The sequence below is a fragment of the Arabidopsis thaliana genome, chromosome 4 (assembly GCF_000001735.4).
Source record: "Arabidopsis thaliana chromosome 4, partial sequence".
In the NCBI taxonomy this organism is placed as follows: domain Eukaryota; kingdom Viridiplantae; phylum Streptophyta; class Magnoliopsida; order Brassicales; family Brassicaceae; genus Arabidopsis; species Arabidopsis thaliana.
Genome location: NC_003075.7, coordinates 10,175,063 through 10,196,841, shown reverse-complemented (window position 1 = coordinate 10,196,841; position 21,779 = coordinate 10,175,063). Strand labels below are relative to the sequence as shown.

Sequence of the window (21,779 nt, the reverse complement as noted above, 5' to 3'; positions counted from 1 at the left end):
CATTCCTTGGGATTATTTAATAATTAAAAGAAAATGTATCGTCTTGCTTCTTCTTCCCACACTACTCCACCACTCCATAACAAGCTCTCACCTTTTCTCCTCCGCCGTAATCTACGCCACCAAAGTCAACGACTTCACCGTCGGAATTGTCAGATCAGAGCAATGAGAGCTGTAATCCAAAGAGTCTCATCTTCCTCTGTTACGGTGGATGGTCGAATCGTATCGGAGATTGGTCCTGGTCTCTTGGTACTAATTGGAATCCATGAATCAGATACCGAGTCTGACGCTGATTACATGTATGCTTGTACAAAATGATGAATGCTTCCATTTAAATTTTCATTATAAAGTTTGCAGATTCTGAAGTTGAAACATGTTTATAGATGTCGAAAAGTTTTAAACATGAGATTATTCTCTAATGAAACCACTGGCAAAGGATGGGACCAAAATGTAAGTTTTGTTTCAATGAATTTGTTTTTCAAGTTATTTGAAAAAATGGAAATTTTGATGCTGTTTGTTGCAGGTAATGCAGAGGAATTATGGAGTTTTACTTGGTAATGATGCATCTCTTTATTATTCATATACCATTTGATTAGAGAAAGGTTTAGCTTGTGGTTTATGTACTGAGGTTTGTTTTCTTTGCTTGCCCTGGTCTTTGGATCATGTGTGTTAATACAGTTAGTCAATTCACATTATACGGATTCTTGAAAGGTAACAAACCAGATTTTCATGTCGCAATGCCACCTGATAAAGCGAAACCTTTTTACGCCTCTTTAGTTGAGAAATTCCAGAAAGCATATAATCCTGATGCTGTCAAAGGTCAAAACACACTCTCATTGATCTTTTCTTAATCAAAACTTCTCATTTTCTCTAGTCTTCTTGACTAAATTGGTTCTCTTTTTTAAAATACAGATGGTGTGTTTGGAGCTATGATGCAGGTAAGGAGATAACTCCTTTCAATAGCAAGGTTTGATTAGTATCTTGTGTGATTAAAACATGTTCTCTAATCATATTCAAAGGTCAATCTTGTAAACGATGGTCCGGTCACGATGCAGCTCGACTCACCTCAATCCACCAAGTAAGCCAAGATTGTTTTGCATAAACTTATCAGGCATGGATTTGTTACTAAAGCAAGTCTTGATATGTTCCATAAGTGAGAAAAAGGCATCAACAGAATCATAAGATCACTCATTTTGTATTGGCAAAACTATAGAATATATAAATTCATAATTCATTGATCTGTAACTCTTAATTCCTACATTACATTGTAACTTCTTTGCTTCTAATCCAATTGAAGTCTCTAGATTTGTTAAAATCTTGATTCCTAGATGCTTTAAGCTTTTGCCTTGAGTACCATTCCTGCAGTAAACAACACTTCTTTCCCAAACGGTAGAATCTCGATTTTCCTATAACAACCATTAAACTTTCGGTTGGACAAAGGAAAGCGGTATAGTATCTCGATTGCACAAAGAGAAAAAAAACTGAGAGTGAAAGAAACTGCAGCTTACTGATCTACTCGCTTTAGACTAGTAAATGCAGAGATGATACTACTGCATATCTCTGAAATAGAGTCTCCTTCGTGAGGGTCAGAGAATGTAAGCCGAGCCTGACGAATAGTTAAATACATTAGGAGGCCAAAAAAAGCTCTGAGAACGTGAAAGAAGAAACAAAGGTATTATTGTGTTACCAGAAAGGCATGGCCGATGAGGATCTGAACAATGTCAGGTCCTATCTTTTTAGTGATGTTCTTTGGATTTGTGCCATTTGAAAACGTCTTCAAGATCCCATTTAGTGTTTTCGAATCCTCTGCTTGAGGAACAGTTGTTCTTCGGGTACGTACAACAGGCTACAACATGAAAGAAATTTGGTCAGAGAGAGAAATCAGAGAAATAACTATATATTGTACATCATTTGTTGGAGAAGATAATCAGAGAGCGAGAGATCAGAGAATTAACAACAAACCTTAGGAATGTATTTAGTAAGGTATTGGAGAACAATCTCTAGCTTCCATTTAGGATCATCGAAAACCTGATTAAGAAATTTTCACTCAAGAACCACAGAGAGAAGAATTTTACAGACCACAGTGAGTTTCAGAAGTGGTTTGTCTCTTACCTGAAGAAATTTTGACAGCAAGTATCCATCATAAGTCAGCTCGTCGAGAATGATCTCCATTGCAGGGGTCCTGCATCAAATTGGATCACAAACATGGAGAAAACACAATTCAAAAGTGAGGCAGAAACTCATTACCTTACGCCATCTCCTCTAGAGGTAATCCCTTCTAAGTCAGCTTTCTTCTTTGATGTATCAAGCTCCATGATCTAAACAAGGAACAGAAACGTAAGAGCAAAAAGCTCCGAAAATTGAAACACTAATACTCTGGTAACCGAAAACTTACCATTACTAGAAGTTCTTTCATAGCAGTAAGCATGTCCTTGTGCAATTCTACCAAACTGATAGACTTTTCATCAGCATCAATGGATGCACACATTGTTGATAGATAATCTTTCATTAGAAGTTTGAAATTCACTTTTCTTGAAGCCTACAAGCAGAACCATAACATTAAAAATCACAAATAAATTACTATACTAGTTTCTGAGCCATTGATTGTGGGATGTACCAGAAGTAGATTCAGAAAAGATTCCTTTAAGAGACTCCAGTTCATAGTTTCTGGAGCACAAAAGGACACAAAAAGTTCTAAGAATTTCCCCAAACTTAACAAGATAAAGAGAAATCTTAAAACTATGAAGACATAATCTATACCTTCATACACTTGATTTCGGGGTGTGAAATCTAGCTTAAGAACATGAGCAAGATACTTGAACAGAAACATATTTCCAAGGATCTGCAGAAATCCAAACAAAAGAATCAAATAACAACAAGTTGTGTGAAAGTCTACCAATTTTTAAAGCTTATCTGCAACATAACAAATAAATCAACCTTTAAATCTGATTCCTCAGACTCATTAACTCTTTTGTTCATGTTCTGAATCAGCTGTTGCAAAACTGAAATCATAAAACAAACAAAAAATCATATTTAGCAAGAACCAACAAAAAGCTAACTCAAAAAGAGAAGACAAACGTCCTTACATAAGCTTCTCACTGATAAATCCTTTTCATCAGAATCAACATCAGACCCGAAATTAAACGGTGACCAAGCCTGCAAAACAAAACCATAAACAAACACATGAAATCAACCATCCCCACCATAACAAAGAATGAACAAAAACACATCAAAACTTTTGTAACAAGTACCTCGTCAACGATGTCCAACTGATCAGCTGAATCAGATACATAAACCCAAGGAAACCGCTGAAACAAAACATAATCATAATAAGCAAAACACTGAAACCTCATAAAAGTTATTGGACAAATTACACTACCAAAATCTTGCAACAAGTACCTGATGTAATTGAGTCAAAAGCTGGAAACTTGCTGTGATAAGTTCCAATGTTTTACCAAATCTCAATATCCTGAAAATCGCTTGGTACATTTTGCTTCAAAATTAAACAAAACCCAAATCAAAATCAGTACTCTTTTAGAGGTAAAAACTTCAAATTTCTTAGAAAAACAGAGTTTTTTATTTTTTACTTGGTTGGAGGAATTCCATTTTCGGGTACAAGTGAAGCAGCACGAACAGCTTCCAGATACTGCAAACCTAAGGTTTTTCATTCAAAGGATCAATACAATTAACAAAAACAAAGACGAAGATTGAAAATTGAGGAAACGTACGATCTTCGTTAGCGTCGCGACTGTCTTTAGCTCCGGTGGAATCAATCATAGCCAAGGTGTTAGCTTCCAAGCTACCGCCATAGCCACTCATCACTCTGCTTGTATTGTTATTACCCTTCGTCTCTTTCGACATCTTCTCTTTCACAATTTCACTAATTTCTTCTCAGCAGCACCAAAGAAGAAAACGAGAAGGAGAGATTGAAATCTTAATCCGAAATTAGAACGGAGAAAGATTTGTAGAAACCCTAATTCTCGACAGAAGTCAATTTTCCCGCCATAAGAGAATTGTTAGCAAAAAATAAATCACTTACTGGAATTTGAACCCGGCCCTCGAAGGTTAGAAGTTTGAACTTAGAACCAATAGAGACAATATTAGTTGGTTATAATAATTCATAAAAATATATATAATTTTTTTTTTGTAGTAAGTCTTCTTTTTCTTTAATACCGAGTGGTTCTGAATCAAAACTCAGAATACTTTCAGGCCCGAAATCATAACAGGTAATGTTAGTTCCGTTCCAAGCATCAATTAAAATCTTTTCTATATTGTAGTTTTTTTTTTAATCAATTTTGAAAATGCTTTTTGTGATTTGGATTCAGATTAAGTTTAGACTTGTGATTACAGAATTGGAAATTTTATACACATGACTTGTAGTGTGTTTATGAAGCTCGCTAGACTTATGAAGCTCTCGAGATTGAATACCAAAATTTAACAAATGACTACCTTAAGATAGAACCATTGCAACAATCTTTAATGCTCGAACAAAACACCTTTCTAATCGAAACGCTCTAGCACGCTTGGAGTCTCTCCAACACGAGACTTTCTTGAACTATATATGTGCCAAAGCAAGAAACTCTCGTAGTGGAGAACGAATGAATGAATCTTAAACGATTGATATAAAAATTAGCAGATAGTTTTTTAATATTAGCTGATACGTACTTGAGGTGACTTGAACCTACCATATAAAGTATCTCTAGCTCATTCTCTATAATACATTGAATAGAGATATTAATCTCTTTTTCATTTTTTTTCAATTGTAAGCTATGTTTCAAAGCGTGTGGAATTTATATATTCTATTCACCTCTCATCATTGTTTCAAATCTTTGGACTTACGGAAAATGATCTCATACAAATAATACTTGGATAAAAAGTTAGTGATGACTTAGCCCTTACATGTTTTTTCTTATTTCGTTTCACATTTTGATAGCGTTTAGTTATCATTATATTATATTCTCTAGGCAATATGCGTTAAACTGTGATCGTATGGTAAAATAATAACTTCTAACAAACTTAACTAAACACCGAAGAATTCTTTATCGATGTATGAAAAGCTAAATCAGTATTAAGGTTCATCAATCTAACAGTAGAAACAAGTCATTTAGAAGCTATATTTCTTTTTATAACCAAAAAAATAGTTAAAAAGTTTTTTAAAATGCGACGAGCGTGGAACGAAACATTAAAACAATAAACTTATGTTTGATTTAATAATCACAATTCTCCAAAACGGATTTGTGCCTCTGGTGGGAACACGTCATAGATTCTCATGAAGCGTTAAACTGAAGATTAATATGTTTATTATACAAAAGTGAATTAATACTCTGCATCTAGTCCTTTTCAAGAGTACACAATCTGCACTTTTTTAATGAAAATAGTACACAATCTTTATACTTCAAACTGAGGTAACATTATTAAATTAATTTATTGAAGTTGACTTAAGATGATCTATTCACATAATGGTACGTGTGTGTGTGTATACACAGAAAACCCCTGATTTTATGTGGAACCTAAAACCCTCCATGAAATGCGGTCAGTACCTTAGAACACAAGTTTCACCAACTGTACTTCCCAATTATCCTGCCGCAGATTTCCCATTCAACGTACACACAAAACCCCCAAAGCAACAATCTCTTTAAAATGCCCTAAATCTCACCAACACATACTCCTCTCTGATTCAACAATGGCTTTTGGCAATATCCAAGAACTAGACGGCGAGATCCTAAAGAACGTTTGGGCGAATTACATCGGAACACCACAAACCGATACAAGATCAATTCAAGTTCCAGAAGTTTCTAGAACTTGGGAAGCGTTGCCTACCCTTGATGACATACCAGAAGGTTCTAGAGAAATGCTTCAAAGCCTAGATATGTCGACGGAGGACCAGGAATGGACAGAGATTCTCGATGCTATTGCTTCTTTCCCAAACAAAACCAATCATGATCCATTAACCAACCCTACCATTGATTCATGTTCTTTGTCTTCTCGGGTTTCTTGCAAAACAAGAAAATACAGGGGAGTACGGAAGCGTCCGTGGGGGAAATTTGCAGCCGAAATCAGGGATTCGACGAGAAACGGTGTTAGGGTTTGGCTCGGAACGTTCCAAACTGCAGAGGAAGCAGCTATGGCTTACGATAAAGCCGCGGTTAGAATTAGAGGTACTCAAAAAGCTCACACAAATTTTCAGCTCGAAACAGTTATAAAAGCTATGGAAATGGATTGCAACCCAAACTACTACCGGATGAACAACTCAAATACGTCCGATCCATTAAGAAGCAGCCGCAAAATCGGATTGAGAACAGGAAAAGAGGCGGTTAAGGCTTATGATGAAGTCGTTGATGGGATGGTTGAAAACCATTGTGCCCTTAGCTATTGTTCAACTAAGGAGCACTCGGAGACTCGTGGTTTGCGTGGGAGTGAAGAAACTTGGTTCGATTTAAGAAAGAGACGAAGGAGTAATGAAGATTCTATGTGTCAAGAAGTTGAAATGCAGAAGACGGTTACTGGAGAAGAGACAGTATGTGATGTGTTTGGTTTGTTTGAGTTTGAGGATTTGGGAAGTGATTATTTGGAGACGTTATTATCTTCTTTTTGACAGAAATACATTGAAAACTACCGTTGCTAATTTGATAGGTATACATATATAGACATGTATATATTGTATAATTATATGTCAAGATTATTTATTTATTTTACATTTTTCACAAAAAAAAACGTTAATCTATTTTTCTGTCACAAGTGTGTTTTTATTCATACTACATACTACAACGCCAATTTAACATGCCAAATATAAAACATACATGGGCAAAGGCCCAACAGCCAGTTTAAAGAACTTTGTCTGAAGAGAAAGTTGTTGTATATATCACAAGGGATATGTGGTAATTGGGAAACATGTTGGGTTGACACGTGGGAAATTGAAGGAGATGGAGTTTCCGTCACTGGTAGAATCTTCTAACACTAGAGAGCTTCAATTCAGGTTGAAATCGTCAGAAAACTAATGCAGACGGTAGATCTCAATCTTCGCCCAAAAAAACTATTTAGCTTGATGAGAATAATTTCACTTAATTTAAATTTGTAATTTTTTTTCATTTTCTTTTTCAATAGACAACTTTTCAATTTTCAAGTTGCAGTTCATCAAACCGGAACAAAAGTTAGCCTATAATCGCCAAAGAGATAAACGGCGATACAATTAGAAATAAAGCCAGCCATCGACGCTATAGAGTTTTGGGATCAAGGTTAAGCTACTTTATCCACCTTGATCTCATTCAATCTCTAAAAGCTAAATGAGTTTCGATTTAGGAATTTTGTCTATTTTCAATCGATAAAACGACATCGTAGTGTACAGTAAACTAATATCGTTTAGACATAACAGAGAAAACTAACAAAAAATTAACACCGTAATTTTTTTTTGTGAATCTACTTATCATCATATCTAAATAGTAAAATGTTTACATTTAGTCATTTAACGCCACCATTGAGACCGCCGCTTGTTAACCCATTTCTAATCTTATACATGACATATAATTGTACTAACTAACCTCAAATGGTATTAATAAACAGTTTTTGGTTCATTTCAGTTATATCAGTATATGACAAACTCTTAGTGAGATATAAATCTACACATAAAACACATGAGTATTGTTTTGTCATTGTCCAAACATTTTTGATTCACAATACGACGATTTATAAATTATTAAAGTTTCCCTCCAAATTATTTTGAAGGCATTTTTAATCCATATATTTGAAACTATTAATAAACGTGTTCAAAATAAAGGATAAGGTGATAAGTAACAAATAATCCTCCTCCAATAAGCGTAATAAGTAGGGACATCAAGGGTAAATATGGAAGAAAGAAAAAAAATGCACATGTGTTTTTTTTTAATCGGAATCTCCTAAAACCCTATATATCGGCGGTACAGTTACGCAAAGCTTCCAGTGACTCACTCACATCGTGCTTTGATTCTGGAATCTAGGTTTAAAGTTTAGACCTTTGAGATCACACTATATCAAAAATGGAGCTCAATTTCTCTTCAATGGCTATAACACACCCCAAAATCCCTTCTTTCGGTTTTACACCCACCGGAATATTCCTAAACCCATCAAAATCAGTGTGTTTGGCTTCACATCATCGGCTTCCGAGAGTTTCATGCTCTGTTTCTACTACTACTGATTCTCCCAAGCTAGTGACTTCAACAAAGGTAAGTTTTTTATTTGTGGGTTTTGCTGAAATGATGTGTTGTTTGGATGTTTTCGATAAGAATTGGCGATAAATTGATATGCTTTAGGTGACGGCAATGGATGGAGTGAGCTCTAGAGACTTGGAGATGTCGAATTTAACGGCGTTATCGCCTTTGGATGGACGTTATTGGAGTAAAGTTAAGGACTTGGCTTCTTCTTTGAGCGAGTTTGGATTGATCTATTTCCGAGTTTTTGTCGAGGTAAGTGAAGGGTTATGATCTGATTGGTTGATTGATTGAGAAGATTGTACTAGTTATGTCATGCTATATCTCTTTGTACGAGTAGTTTAGTTGTCTGGTCTAGTGTACTCATTTGCCTAAACTTTGATATTTTTATATATTTGTTAGATCAAATGGCTTCTTAAGCTTTCGAATATTCCTGAAGTCACTGAAGTTCCAAGCTTTAGCAAAGAAGCTCAGAGTTTCTTGCAAGGCATAATCGATGGATTTAGCATAGACGATGCATTGGAAATTAAGAAGATTGAGAGAGTAACAAATCATGATGTGAAAGCAGTGGAGTATTTCTTGAAACAAAAGTGTGAATCACAACCAGAGATTGCTAAGGTTTAGGTTCTTTTCTCTCACTTATAAGTTCTTAGGGTTTGGATGCTTTGATGCCCTGTAACTAAAATTTTGGATGTCTTTTTACTGAGTTAGGTTCTTGAGTTTTTCCATTTCGCTTGCACGTCTGAGGACATCAACAATCTTTCCCATGCTTTGATGCTTCAAGAAGCACTTAGTTCGGTTATACTTCCTACCATGGATGAGCTGATCAAGTCAATCTCTCTGATAGCTAAGAACTTTGCTTATGTCCCCATGCTTTCACGAACTCATGGGCAGGTAATGTCCAAAGAGAAGACCTTCACCATTTTACCTTTCCCTATTTATCTGTATCTATCTCTTTACTAATGATTTTGTTTACTATGAATTGTAATGCAGCCAGCTACGCCAACAACTTTGGGGAAAGAAATGGCGAATTTTGCTGTGAGGTTAAGCGAAGAAAGGAGATATCTTTCAGAAACTAAGATTAAGGGGAAATTTGCAGGTGCTGTTGGGAACTACAACGCCCATATTTCCGCATATTCGAATATTGACTGGCCTCATGTTTCCGAGGAGTTTGTTACTTCTCTTGGATTAACATTCAACCCATACGTGACTCAGGTAATATAGTTTATATTGATCAAACAATCCTATTCAAATTCATAAAGATCATCGCTGATTGATTGTTCTGTGTGTATTTTTTTTGCAGATTGAACCTCATGACTATATGGCTAGACTTTTTAATAATATCAGCCAGTTCAACACTATTTTAATTGATTTTGACAGAGATATATGGAGCTACATATCTCTAGGGTACTTTAAGCAGGCAAGTGTTAATATAAGAAAGGAAAAAAAAAGATGTCAAATCATTTGAATCTGAATGGGAAAATCGTCTCATTGTTTGAGATTTTGCAGACAACTAAAGCGGGTGAAATTGGATCGTCGACAATGCCTCACAAAGTGAATCCTATTGACTTTGAGAACAGCGAAGGGAATCTAGGGAAAGCAAACGCAGAGCTTACTTTTCTCAGCATGAAGCTTCCCATTTCACGCATGCAGGTTTTAACATTTCTCCATATTCTATGTATCTCAGCTAGAGTGATGGAAGTAAACTAAGCCTGAAAAATGTACAATCTGCAGCGTGATTTAACTGATTCAACTGTCTTGAGAAACATGGGTGGAGCTTTAGGACACTCTCTTCTCGCTTACAAGAGTGCGATACAGGGAATCGGGAAGCTTCAGGTATTATTACCGTAGCCCTAAGAAATGTTTCCACTTGTCACAAACTAAGAATGTTCTTGATATAGGTTAATGAAGCTCGGTTAAAAGAAGATTTGGATGATAATTGGGAAGTCCTTGCTGAACCAATACAAACTGTAAATTTCTCGAGTTTCTAATCTTCTATATCAATCAAGATATTTGATGTATCTCTAATCCACAGAAGTATTATGGTATCAAATAAAGGTGATGAGGAGATACGGTGTCCCTGAGCCGTATGAGAAGCTGAAGGAGCTAACAAGAGGAAAAGCTGTGAATGAAGAAACCATAAGAACGTTTATCAAAGGTTTGGAATTGCCTTCAGAAGCAAAAGACCAACTTCTGGAGCTAACTCCACACACATATGTTGGTGCTGCTGCTGCATTGGCACTGGCCGTGGATGAAGCTCTGCACTTGGGACATTGATGATGATCAAAGTGGTGATAGATTGTCCTCTTTTATTATGGTATTCTTTTCGAAATTGGTGGAAAACAGAGACAATTTATAGGTCGGTGACTTGCAAGTCGTCGTTTAAAATGTTAAGAAAAATCTTGTACCATTGTTGTGTTATGTTTCCTCTTTGAGTGTCTGTGTTTTATCTAAGTCTTGAGCTATAAGCTGTGGTCAATGATTCTCGAACCAATACAAATTATTGTAATAAAATAGGTCATATACACATTGGTGTCAAATAATAAAGAGTTCTCAAGTTGAAATTCAATTTGAGTGGTTTTTGTTTTTCTTTATAACCAAGTGTTATGTAGGTATCAAAATCTAGCAAATATATATGCATATAGTAGTCAAATAAATTGTCCACAGAAACAAAACTGAGAAATAATAATGTTAAAATGTTGTTTGTCAATTAAGAGCTTTAAGTAATTCTTCTATTTATTGCTAACATTTACATGAACACAAATGTTTTAGCCTTTTAGGTCTAAAATAAATAATATAAGATCTATCTCAAAAACAAACTTACTAGTTTCCTTTAGACTTGATCTATTACTAAAAGTCTAGTACATGTGTCCAACAATAATCTCAACTCTACACTATATTTAGTGTCATATAAAAAAAATCCTTAGAAGTTAAAAATAGAAATGGAAAATTTCATGACAATATACCATAAAAAATCTTTTACCTAGATATCTTCCTACACATTGCTATAATTTTATTTATGAACAAATTTCCCTGTGATTTTATTTGAGAAAAGCTATAAATTGAATTATTGAATTGAAGACATAATAATATTGTTTTTTCCTGCAAGTGTATATTGTTCTGCGTTTACCAAGTTCATGGCGGCCATAAACCCGAAGATTTCGTCAAACATGTTTGTTCTCTAATCTTTCCAACGACTTTCAAAACATATACATATGCTAAGTCATGCATATAATAATAACAAATGATTGAATCCTAATATTATTCTTATTTTTATAACACTACCAAAACCAATAAGCCCTTTCGTCGTTACCCACTACCCATAATTTCATTTCATTACAAAACACAACAACACATCATTCATTTCATTAGATCATATTGCAACATCTCTCTGAATTCTTCTTTACGATTTTGTAACTTCTATCAAATACCTTAATAATGGGAGCCTACAGAGCCGACGACGACTACGATTATCTCTTCAAACTAGTCTTGATTGGAGATTCCGGCGTCGGAAAATCCAATCTTTTGTCTCGCTTCACCAGAAACGAATTCAGCATCGAGTCAAAGTCAACCATCGGTGTCGAGTTCGCCACAAGAAGTGTTCATGTCGACGAAAAAATCATCAAAGCTCAGCTTTGGGACACCGCTGGTCAAGAAAGGTAATAAATCCTCGAAATTTCACTGTTTTATCTCTATATGTTCTGTTTTGTTTCATTCTTTGAACCAAACCAAACCGAAATGGTTGAACAAAAATCAAACTGGATAATTTTACAAATTTGTTTGTTTTACTATTTTGAAACCAATATAAACTGATTTAGTGTAACCAAATAAACCGCATTTTTTTAGAAATCCTCTACTTTTGATTATGTATCTCTATGGAAATTAAATTGAAATAGTTATGTTACATTAATATAATATTAACTAGATCATGATTTATTTCAATTATCAATTTCGATTTTTTTTATAAATATAATATACTTTTAATTATGTATATGTATGGAAAATTGGAATAAGTATATTGCACTGATATAATATTTGACTAGATAATGATTTTATTTTAATAATCAATTTCTATAGATTAACCAAATATAACTTTCTTGGTAAAAAGTTTTTTTTGCTAAAAGGAACCAAATATAACTTAATTCAAATCAAGAACAAATTGGAAAATAAACCAGATTACAAATTATTTTATTTGGTTTTAATTTCTATTAACCGATATAATCAATAGCCGAAACTAACCAACCGTAAACCGATCTCCCACTCCTATGCTCTCTTTCTTCTCTATATGCTCTGTTTTTGAGTAATAGCGACTTATTTGTTATACAGATACAGAGCAATCACGAGTGCATACTACAGAGGAGCAGTGGGGGCACTTCTAGTATACGACATAACTCGACACATAACGTTCGAAAACGTTGAAAGATGGCTCAAGGAGCTTCGTGACCATACCGATGCCAACGTTGTAATCATGCTTGTTGGAAACAAAGCCGATCTTCGTCACCTTCGTGCAGTTCCCACAGAAGAAGCTAGATCATTCTCTGAAAGAGAAAACATGTTTTTCATGGAGACTTCTGCTTTGGATGCTACAAATGTCGAACAAGCTTTCACTCATGTCTTGACTCAAATCTATCGTGTAATGAGCCGTAAAGCTCTTGATGGTACTGGAGATCCGATGTCTTTACCTAAAGGACAAACCATTGATATCGGAAATAAGGATGATGTTACTGCTGTTAAATCTTCTGGTTGTTGCTCAGGTTGAGATTATTGTTTTTGTTTTTGTAAACTGTCTTTTTGGAAGAAGGCTTTGGCTTTGGTTTTGTTGTATTGGACTATTTTTGGGGGCTTCATTTTAAGGTTATGAGACCGGTTTGTTTTATAATACAAACCGAAGAATTGTATTGAATTGAACAAGACTTGGTCCGGTTAATAAGATAGTTTACTAATACCGAACTGATCAAACATATATGATCCCAAAAAGGGAACTATCAAACAACCATAATCTTAGCTTTTGGTGTAAGATTTAGTTATGATTTCTCTTTAGGACATGAGTAGCCGACTTGAATCGATACCAAAAGTCTGGTGCTAACAAAGCGAGAATCTGATAAACTTATTAGTAATGTGAATTATGATATGAACATTTTATCGTATCTAATCGAAAGATTATTAGCGTCCAAGAAAATAGCTTTTCTATACAACTAAATAGCATCGGCTAGTTTTTTTCTTAGGGTTTTTGAGTTCGAACCAGCGCAGGTACATGTTTAAAATATCTATTAGTAAACATATCGCATCAATATATATAAAAAGGAAATTAAACGTAACAAAAAAAAAATTAACTTACCAAACTTTAGAAATAATTGAAATAATTTACCAAAAACCAAAGAGAAGAAGAGGAAGATATGTATAACTTATTCCACACGGAAGCAAGTTAGGTCCACCGTCCAAATTATGAGAACACCTTTCCTTCCAAGTCTAAGGATGTTTATTGTTTCGTACACTTGACAATCATCATAATTATTCATGCGAATATTATTATATTTCTTATAAACTAAATCATGAATTATGATCATTTTTACTTTTTAGTACTGAAGAAATGAGAACAATGCAGCAAAATAGAAAAACTAAGCATCATGTGAATACGAAACCGGAGATTCAAAATTTTAACTACTTCAAAAATTAAGAATTGCGTCAAATAGTGAAACACCTCTTTAAATCTCTTGATTGTAAGACTCTTTGAAAATATTTTTTGGATATATTATAGCAAAATGTGTAACGTGTGAGGATTCGTATTAACTAACGTTAGTTAACTTAAAATAATGCCAACTAATAACTACACAAAAATTCCTTAAAAAGGAACCATGCATAAAGGTGAAAGAAACGAAAATTCGTGGTTGGTTGACTAAGCACTTTACGTTAAACATATATGTTTATCCAAAAATTAATTATCTATTTGTTAGACGTTACTTGACCTCCACAATGGATGGATTAGTCATATTTAAAAATTAACGAGATAATCAAAAGATTCTTAATATCCACTTTAAAAGTGAGAAAATATGATCGAGAATTCAAGATCCAAGTTATTAAATTGAAAGGGTCGATTTATAGCTGATGTTATACGACCCTCTTTGTCATTGACAAATGACACGGTCTCAAGAATAATCCCACTAGGATATTGATAACATTTACGACATTGATTTAGGTATATGAACAAATAAAAATAAACCATCAAAACAAAAATAAAAACAAAAATTAAAAGATTTGGTAACGACTCAGAAATGTCACGAAACTTTATAGAAACCTTGAAAGAAAAGAGGATTCTAAAACGTATCAAAATAGAGACGTAAAATATAATAATATTTATAATCCTCTCTTAAATAAAGAAGAGTGTGCAAAGAACATGCTTCACTTAAACAAAGACTTTGGTTTGGTCTCAAAGGTTACTTGCAAGGCATAAGAAATGTGTAAAGCCTCTTTTCTCTCGCCTCGCTCTATTATATATACCTCTACTTTAGATTTCATCAATCATCATCATTCCTTCTTACATCAAATCAATTCCTAAAATCAGAGAAAAACAGAGGGACAAAGGAAACAACTTCAAAGATATGGAGATCAAAGTTGACGAAGGTCATCAAAAAGGTACTAAAGAAGACATTACAAGGCCACTTCTTGAAGAAGACAAAGACTTCCCGGATATAGAAAGAACGACATGGATACAAAAGGCAATAGGTCAAACATTTCAAACCACTGCTCATTTAGCTAATCTCTTACCAACAGGAACCGTTCTCGCGTTTCAGCTTCTATCGCCAATTTTCTCAAATGGCGGTCAATGCGATTTAGTGAGCAAGATAATGACATCGACACTGGTAGCAATATGTGGATTCTCTTGCTTCATACTTAGCTTCACAGATTCTTACAAAGACAAAAACGGTACTATTTGCTATGGACTTGCAACAATCCATGGGTTTTGGATCATTGATGGATCCACAACTCTTCCTCAAGAGTTATCTAAGAGATATAAGCTAAGATTTATAGATTTTGTTCATGCTTTCATGTCGTTATTCGTGTTTGGTGCGGTGGTTTTATTCGATCGAAATGCGGTAAATTGTTTCTTTCCATCACCGTCAGCAGAAGCATTGGAAGTTCTTACAGCTTTGCCGGTAGGCGTAGGGGTGTTTTCTAGTATGTTGTTTGCAACATTTCCTACAACACGCAATGGGATTGGTTTTCCACTTTCTAGTAAATGATATCAATATGCTGTTTTTTTTTAATATCAATATGTTATTATTATTTGTAAGGTTGTTTTTTATATATAACTTGTGGTTCAACATTCTTTTTTGATGATCTCTTGAAATAGACTGTTCCAAAAACCATGTGAACTATTTATGGTGAATATGTATTAATATTACTTGTATGACAATGAGTTTTATCCGGAAATATCCAAAAACAAATACGTCTTCTTTTTTCTTGTGGACAAAAAAAATACATGAACCGTTTTCCAAATAATACCTCGTTGAATAAAAATCATCAAAAAACTGTAAGTTTAAAAATTACTGTTTTGGAAATTTTCCAAAAAAAAAAGTTAACTTAAATAATATCTCGTTTAATAAAAAAATGTTAAAAAAACTATAAGCCCATTCAAAAATGTTACAAAAAACTTTAAAAATTACTGTTTTGGACTTTATTCAAAAAATAAAGGTAATTTAGATTATGGTAACATTCGATTCTTAGAATGATTTTCAGATTCTTTGATACACATTCCGGAAATGTAAAGATTAATCATCTGAAATTCGAATCTCGATCTTAACTTATTTGGTTCGGTTACTTTTTTCTGTTCCTCGTTCTTGTGGGTATTCGTTTACTCTTCGTTTTGTGAAAGGTCTCTTGAAATTTTATGGGGAAATATTTGAGTTTTGATTTCACTTTAAGCCCACAAACTGTTCGCCGAAAGTTCTGAACAAGATTTGAATTGAGTACTCAATACAAAGACTTCTCAAAATCGTTTATCCTGTTCAAAAGAAATTATCTTCTAATTCATATTTCACTAATAACAGTTTTCATAATTGCAACAACCTAAAAAGAAATTATACAAAAAGAGAGGTAATTTAGATTACCTCATTTGGGTCTTAACCACAATGATGGTGGAAGACAGGACGACATCCACGAGGATAGGACCTCGGAGATATTTCTCCAGATAGAACTGGGAACTTGACTCCAGATAGCACTGGGAAGATTGCTACATTCCACAAGGGGAAGTAGAAGCGCACCGAGACATCCGTCCGGCGGAAAGAAGCATCCTCGAGACTGATTGCTCGGAAGAAGCCTAACGTGGTACCAATATAGATCGAACCCTGGTGGGAACTGAGCTCAGCTGAGACTCAACCACTTTGCTAAGGCCGAATTGGTGATAAAGGTTCTACTTTATTTGTATTTAACTCATTATACGAACATTTAAAGATTTAACAAAGCCCACAAGAACCCAGTAGATTGAGCCCATTAAGTTTAATTTCCACTCGCAACGTTTTGATTCCTATTCTTCTCTTCTTCTTTGCAAAGTTTTAACTTAGCTGTGAACAAATGATCATCTCTCCATGATCTTATTTTGTTTCTCCAATGTTTCTGTTTCTTGAAAAGAAGATTCATTTTCATCTTATTGTGTTTTAGATTGTCGAAAATATTAAGATTTTATATTTTTAAAAAAATTATATATATATATATATATATATATGGTAAAATGTGGATTCTTTGTTTCATGCATGATACAAAACCGAATTCTTCTGTTTACACTTCTCAGTTTTCAAGTGGCTACAAAGCTGTTAATTTTGTTTCTTGAGTTCGTCGGATTTAAGGCTCTGGCCACTCTGCTTCCGACCATCAGCAAGGATCGTTTTTTTCAGAGAAACTCTGGCGATTTTAAACTGTTTCTGTAACTGGATTATTTATGTAAATAGGTCTTGGTCCAAGGCCGTTTTGGGTTGGTTAAATATAAATATTTTTGATTATAAAAAAAAATGTACTTGAGCCTGAGAAAATTCAGGAACACGCATGCTTTTAGTGGATATATGCGAGAATGTGTGAGGAAATAGTGAAGTTAAGGAGGTTAATGAGAGAGAGTATCAAGTTAATAAAAAAGCATGCAAGAGTTACAAAAAAAAAAAAAAACTTCAGGAGTTAGTTGGATTGAGGTTAAAGACAGAGTTTAGTTACACACGGTTTGTTGTCGGAGATAGAACTAATTCGAGGAGCAAAGAGATTTATAACAGAGAGCTTGATGAGATCAGAGAGTGCTTGAACAGAGTTGGATGTAGTGACTGAAACGGATCTTCATTATGTGGAGAGAAGTGCAAAAGAGAAGCTTTTGTTGTATTACTACATTGAAAAACTTGCGGTTGTGTTTTGCTATAACGTTCAGGTCTCACTCGACGCGTGAGGATTCATATTGATGTTTGTTAAAATGATCTCTATCTATGTAACTTGTGGTCCAACATTCTTTTCTTTTTATTTGACAAAAAGTGGTTTAAGATTCTTTCTTTAATGTTCTCTTGAAAGAGTGACTACTACCAAAATCATATAAACTTAGTAGAGATTATCGATGGCAGGTTTAACAACTGAGAGATCTATGAGGATGAGAGGAAATCCACTCAGAGACTCAATAGCTGATAATAGTTGAATAGCTCCTCCCGAATGTCTTTAATCGAGAGAGGTACAGAATAGTCGAAGAAAGTAAGCAACTGCGACAAGGTGTGCCTTGGGGTAATAGTTCCGTGATAGTGGAATGCCCTTCTAGCATTGCCACTTGCTTCAAGCTGCTCTTTCTGTACTCTCTGGTTTAAATGTAGTTTCGATTATATATCATCAATTATACCGAGTTTATCTCTCTTAGTATTTCAGCTTTCTATGTATCAATTCACATTTAACAAATTGTTGGCTTCCAACGTCTTTTAATAAATACATGATTTTTACCTAACAACATCTTATTTAGGAAACAAAAAATATTCATGTATATTATTTATTTTTTTGGAAAATTTCTCGAAGTAAAAGCCAAAAAAAAAGTAATTTAGATTACCTTATAGATTGACATCGAAGGATCAATTAAGTAGATGGAGAGAAACCAACTTTCCTTCTCCATTCGTACCAATACGCCGCTCGAACCCTGATGGAATCTCCTCCATAAGCCACATATAGAGAGATAACCACTTTAACTGGGCTCGAATTGGTGATCATAGTTCCATTTTTTAATACTTAAATTAGCTTTTAACACAATACTTTATTCCCGGTTTAATTCGGTTTGCAAAGATCACAGAACCAGAAATTAAATAGTGACGCTTATTCCCGGCTATTTCAGGAACAGTTTCGTTACATTACATGGTGAAGCTGCTTCCTTAATGAAATTCGCCAAACAATATTACTCTAGCGAGCGCCGTCCTCTGTGCATGAAACTATGTAGGACTTGTATTGGAGGGGAAACACTTTTTTGAGACCCGTGGAAGAATCTCGGTTTCGTGTTAAACGGGACACAAGAAACATTACACTGGTATATATGAATGATGTGAACTGAAGCGATGGAGAAAATGTCGTTTGATGTGGAATGCATCAATATGAGAAGTGGTTCTTGCTGAGGGAAAGTTCACAAGAACTCGTCTGAGTAGCAACAAAGAGATTTATAGAAAGCTTGATGAGCTTAGAAAGTGTTTGAACAGAGTTGGATATGTTCCGGTGACTGAAACAGATATTCAATATTTATGTGGAGAGAAGTGCAAAGGAGAAGTTTTTGGTATATCACAGTGAAAAACTTGCGGTTGCGTTTAGGTTTTATTGTGATTCCAATAATAGCTCCGATTAAGGTCAATAAGAATCTGTATGGATTGTCAGTTGTCACACATGTGTTTAAGTTTGTTGAGAGATTATCGCTAGAGATGTTCATAGGTTAGGTTTCTTCAATTTAAAAAGATGGTTCTTCTTCTTCTTGTTCTTGTAGATATTATTGCTGAATATTTGTATTTGTGAAACTATAGTGAGACAACTTGTAAAATTAAGCAAAAGTGGATAAATAATATATTTTTATATGAGCAAAAAGTTTTGGTTGCTAATTAAAAGCTATTTGTGCTTTTAGAGTAAAAGGAGTTATTTGTTTAGAAATAGAATGATAAAAAGAAGATTAGCTTCTAGACGTTGTAAAAGATATTGAACGTTGACAAACTTTTAAAAATGAATCTCTCATCTGTGAGTCTCTTTGGTACACGTAGAGATAACTACAGCTAACCAAACAAGACTTGTAAAGCGAAATGTGGGCTCGATAATACTGTCATAGTTCTCCCATATTTTTTTATTTCTTCTTCTCACAACATATTCTCCGACTTTCAAGTTGTGACTCGTGGGATTATTTTAATCTTTACAGGCTTTATTTTCTTTACATTTATTAATAATTTTTAAAATTCAAACTTGTATACGATCAAACTTGAAAGGTATCAGTGATGGAAACTATAATTAATTGACTACATAGATCATTCATATAGAATTATGATCATGCATTATGTGAACTTCAATCCGAGTGACATATCAATGGTTCTAACACAAACTACTATAGGTTAAAACTGAATTAATATATTTATCTTTTGGTTCCACTTTTAATCATCTTTTGTGCATGATTTTGGCTTGGTACAGTCGGTTTAATTAGACTGAACATCAATATTTAAGCAAAAACATATTGCACAGCAATACGTATGGTAAAAGATCTTGATTAAAAAATATCCCAAAGATATTCTTGAGACAGTTCGATTTTTTTTTTTTGTTTTGTTTCTATGCATCAACAAATCATAGAGAGAAAACTTTGTCGTTACATCTACAATATCTAATTTTGTTATATCAAAATTAGTACGTACGTGTGTAGTAATACAGACCATTCAGTCAATTTGGACCAAAGACAACCGTTAATACATCTGTGTCTTTTTTTCTTAAAACTTTTTCTCAACAAATTGAAACCGTGTTTTTTATTTTTGTCGCCTTGCATCAAACTCTATATATACAGACCAAGAATTCACCATTGAAACTCATTACAATCTGAATACTTTCACAGCTTTCTCTTAAAACATTTTCAAGAACGAGAAAAAATAAATAAACTAAAAAAGATTGAGGTCATGGTTAGATCAGAATTAGGAAGAATAAGATTCTTATTAGGAGCTGAAATGGCGCCGGCGCCGGTGATTTCTCGCCGGAGTTGTTCAATGTCTCCGACACTTGAGACCATTTTTGAAGAAAGATCCGATGATTTTTGTCATCAAGATCGTTATCACACTGTCGTCGTGGGACAAAGAAATCGTTTGTTTCTTCTTGTTCCGGCGATCATATCAGCCGTATCTTGTGTTTTGTTGTATAGACAGGATCGTGTTGTTCGATTTTCTTGAACATATATACAAATATGCATAAGTATTTCAAATGTAACTATGAGTAAGGAGAAGAGTTTTCTATAAGCTTATGTTATTCATAGTGTTAATTTGATTCACAAATATCTATAACATGTGTTTTATGCTCATAGTTCTGGCTTTTACCAATAAGAACTTTTGACAAATGAATTCATATGCAAAAACACCCCTTATTAATTCAACAAAAAATAGGTACTTGCTATCAAATTTTGAGAACAAACTATATATGACGATTAATTCTAGATCTTTGGCCCATATAACTCTTCTGAACATGGTTAGAACGGGTTGTTACATATGCAAACACACATTTTCTAGTAGAAATAAGCTCGGCTCTTTCAAATCCTAGCTCTTTATATTTACCTAAAATCATGGATAGATTTTGTTATTAACAAGACATCCATATTACAAATTGAAGAAGCAATCAATAGTATTTGATAGTCTTGTACAAGACAAAGTACAAAATCATCGAGAGTAGAAGGGGAAGAAATATCACAATCCGTTTAGGCGCATTGACTGCAAAACTATCACATCCTTCTTCGAAAATCGTTTCCAATTTAGGCTGCGAGATGCTCCTCGATAATCGTCTCTGCTGAATCCGATGAGATAGTGAAGGTGTGACCTCTCCCCATGTTTGAATAAACCTCATATCATTCGCCATTGATGCGTTTTAAGAGTCTTGTTTTGTTTTCTTGCAATGGGCAGAGGAAGGAAGATTAAGGTGTTATGTATGAAAGATTTGATTGTTTCTTAAATTAATGGTTGGGAACAAAGGAAGGACTTTATATAGACTATAGAGAAAGATTAGAAGACTTTATAAGGTTATGTAATTATCGAAAATATCAAGATAACGACATGGTAATTTCTTAATTTAATTCTTGTGCTAACTTTAGAGGTTCTAGAAAGTAAGAAAAAAAACAGTTGATAAAAGATACCCGAATAAATTAATTGTGGAGAAACGGTCTATTTCCCCATGGGAACTATCGCATCTGGCTAGATGAAGCCCGATCTTTGACCTCTTGCTATTTACCCATGAAATGAAAGTTAAACGTCTAATTCCCCACCAATTAAAAGTTCAAGAGCTTAATGTCCCCAAATCGTGGTTACTTCGGTTTGATACGTAAACCCGAGACGAAACCATATTATCGGTCAAAACCAAACCAAAAAAACCCGGATTCCTTTTAAA

At 34.2% G+C, this 21,779-nt stretch overlaps 7 protein-coding genes, 4 long non-coding RNA genes and 1 other non-coding gene across 13 annotated transcripts; 8 read left to right on the top strand and 4 right to left on the bottom strand.

Moving 5' to 3' along the window:
• Positions 1-42: 42 nt before the first annotated feature.
• On the top strand, positions 43-1,305 carry AT4G18460 (D-Tyr-tRNA(Tyr) deacylase family protein). Of its 2 annotated transcripts, NM_117960.4 has the most exons (6): positions 43-296; positions 381-447; positions 521-551; positions 676-816; positions 910-935; positions 1,017-1,305. In NM_117960.4, exons 1-6 carry the CDS (start codon positions 163-165, stop codon positions 1,077-1,079), a joined length of 462 nt encoding a protein of 153 aa, NP_193582.2. In that variant the 5' UTR covers positions 43-162; the 3' UTR covers positions 1,080-1,305. The 2 variants fall into 2 exon arrangements, with proteins under 2 accessions (NP_193582.2, NP_001328214.1); NM_001341283.1 differs by lacking the exon at positions 1,017-1,305 and having other exon boundaries at positions 910-983.
• Positions 1,180-3,933, bottom strand: SNI1 (negative regulator of systemic acquired resistance (SNI1)). The gene is made up of 15 exons (NM_117959.1): positions 3,726-3,933; positions 3,585-3,651; positions 3,397-3,490; positions 3,249-3,305; positions 3,084-3,153; positions 2,935-2,999; positions 2,758-2,839; positions 2,615-2,664; positions 2,393-2,536; positions 2,245-2,315; positions 2,110-2,179; positions 1,960-2,025; positions 1,685-1,843; positions 1,506-1,603; positions 1,180-1,403 (listed from the first exon to the last, which is right to left on the bottom strand). The coding sequence occupies exons 1-15, from the start codon at positions 3,856-3,858 to the stop codon at positions 1,331-1,333; spliced, it is 1,299 nt and encodes a 432-aa protein (NP_567557.1). The 5' UTR covers positions 3,859-3,933; the 3' UTR covers positions 1,180-1,330.
• Positions 3,934-5,589: 1,656 nt separating this feature from the next.
• AT4G18450 (Integrase-type DNA-binding superfamily protein) lies at positions 5,590-6,611 on the top strand. The gene has a single exon (NM_117958.2). It carries the CDS (start codon positions 5,681-5,683, stop codon positions 6,590-6,592), a length of 912 nt encoding a protein of 303 aa, NP_193580.1. The 5' UTR covers positions 5,590-5,680; the 3' UTR covers positions 6,593-6,611.
• A 1,249-nt stretch (positions 6,612-7,860) lies between these two features.
• AT4G18440 (L-Aspartase-like family protein) lies at positions 7,861-10,769 on the top strand. Its single transcript, NM_117957.5, has 10 exons — positions 7,861-8,195; positions 8,283-8,435; positions 8,583-8,798; positions 8,892-9,074; positions 9,174-9,395; positions 9,484-9,600; positions 9,690-9,833; positions 9,915-10,016; positions 10,082-10,150; positions 10,239-10,769. Exons 1-10 carry the CDS (start codon positions 8,010-8,012, stop codon positions 10,455-10,457), a joined length of 1,611 nt encoding a protein of 536 aa, NP_193579.2. The 5' UTR covers positions 7,861-8,009; the 3' UTR covers positions 10,458-10,769.
• Positions 10,770-11,458: 689 nt separating this feature from the next.
• RABA1e (RAB GTPase homolog A1E) lies at positions 11,459-13,171 on the top strand. Its single transcript, NM_117956.3, has 2 exons — positions 11,459-11,839; positions 12,507-13,171. Exons 1-2 carry the CDS (start codon positions 11,619-11,621, stop codon positions 12,937-12,939), a joined length of 654 nt encoding a protein of 217 aa, NP_193578.1. The 5' UTR covers positions 11,459-11,618; the 3' UTR covers positions 12,940-13,171.
• A 1,406-nt stretch (positions 13,172-14,577) lies between these two features.
• On the top strand, positions 14,578-15,652 carry AT4G18425 (transmembrane protein, putative (DUF679)). Its single transcript, NM_117955.3, has one exon. It carries the CDS (start codon positions 14,780-14,782, stop codon positions 15,419-15,421), a length of 642 nt encoding a protein of 213 aa, NP_567556.1. The 5' UTR covers positions 14,578-14,779; the 3' UTR covers positions 15,422-15,652.
• A 441-nt stretch (positions 15,653-16,093) lies between these two features.
• AT4G06810 lies at positions 16,094-16,725 on the bottom strand. The gene is made up of 2 exons (NR_142038.1): positions 16,305-16,725; positions 16,094-16,179 (listed from the first exon to the last, which is right to left on the bottom strand). It is a non-coding gene; the product is annotated as an other RNA (long non-coding RNA).
• AT4G06805 lies at positions 16,308-16,795 on the top strand. The gene has a single exon (NR_142037.1). It is a non-coding gene; the product is annotated as an other RNA (long non-coding RNA).
• A 1,052-nt stretch (positions 16,796-17,847) lies between these two features.
• AT4G06800 lies at positions 17,848-18,336 on the top strand. The gene has a single exon (NR_142036.1). It is a non-coding gene; the product is annotated as an other RNA (long non-coding RNA).
• Positions 18,240-18,854, bottom strand: AT4G06795. Its single transcript, NR_142035.1, has one exon. It is a non-coding gene; the product is annotated as an other RNA (long non-coding RNA).
• Positions 18,855-20,203: 1,349 nt separating this feature from the next.
• Positions 20,204-20,692, top strand: AT4G18422 (uncharacterized protein). Its single transcript, NM_001160780.2, has one exon. The coding sequence runs from the start codon at positions 20,312-20,314 to the stop codon at positions 20,576-20,578; it is 267 nt and encodes an 88-aa protein (NP_001154252.1). The 5' UTR covers positions 20,204-20,311; the 3' UTR covers positions 20,579-20,692.
• A 298-nt stretch (positions 20,693-20,990) lies between these two features.
• On the bottom strand, positions 20,991-21,338 carry AT4G06790. The gene has a single exon (NR_144093.1). It is a non-coding gene; the product is annotated as an uncharacterized misc_RNA (transcript).
• Between the last annotated feature and the right edge of the window lie 441 nt (positions 21,339-21,779).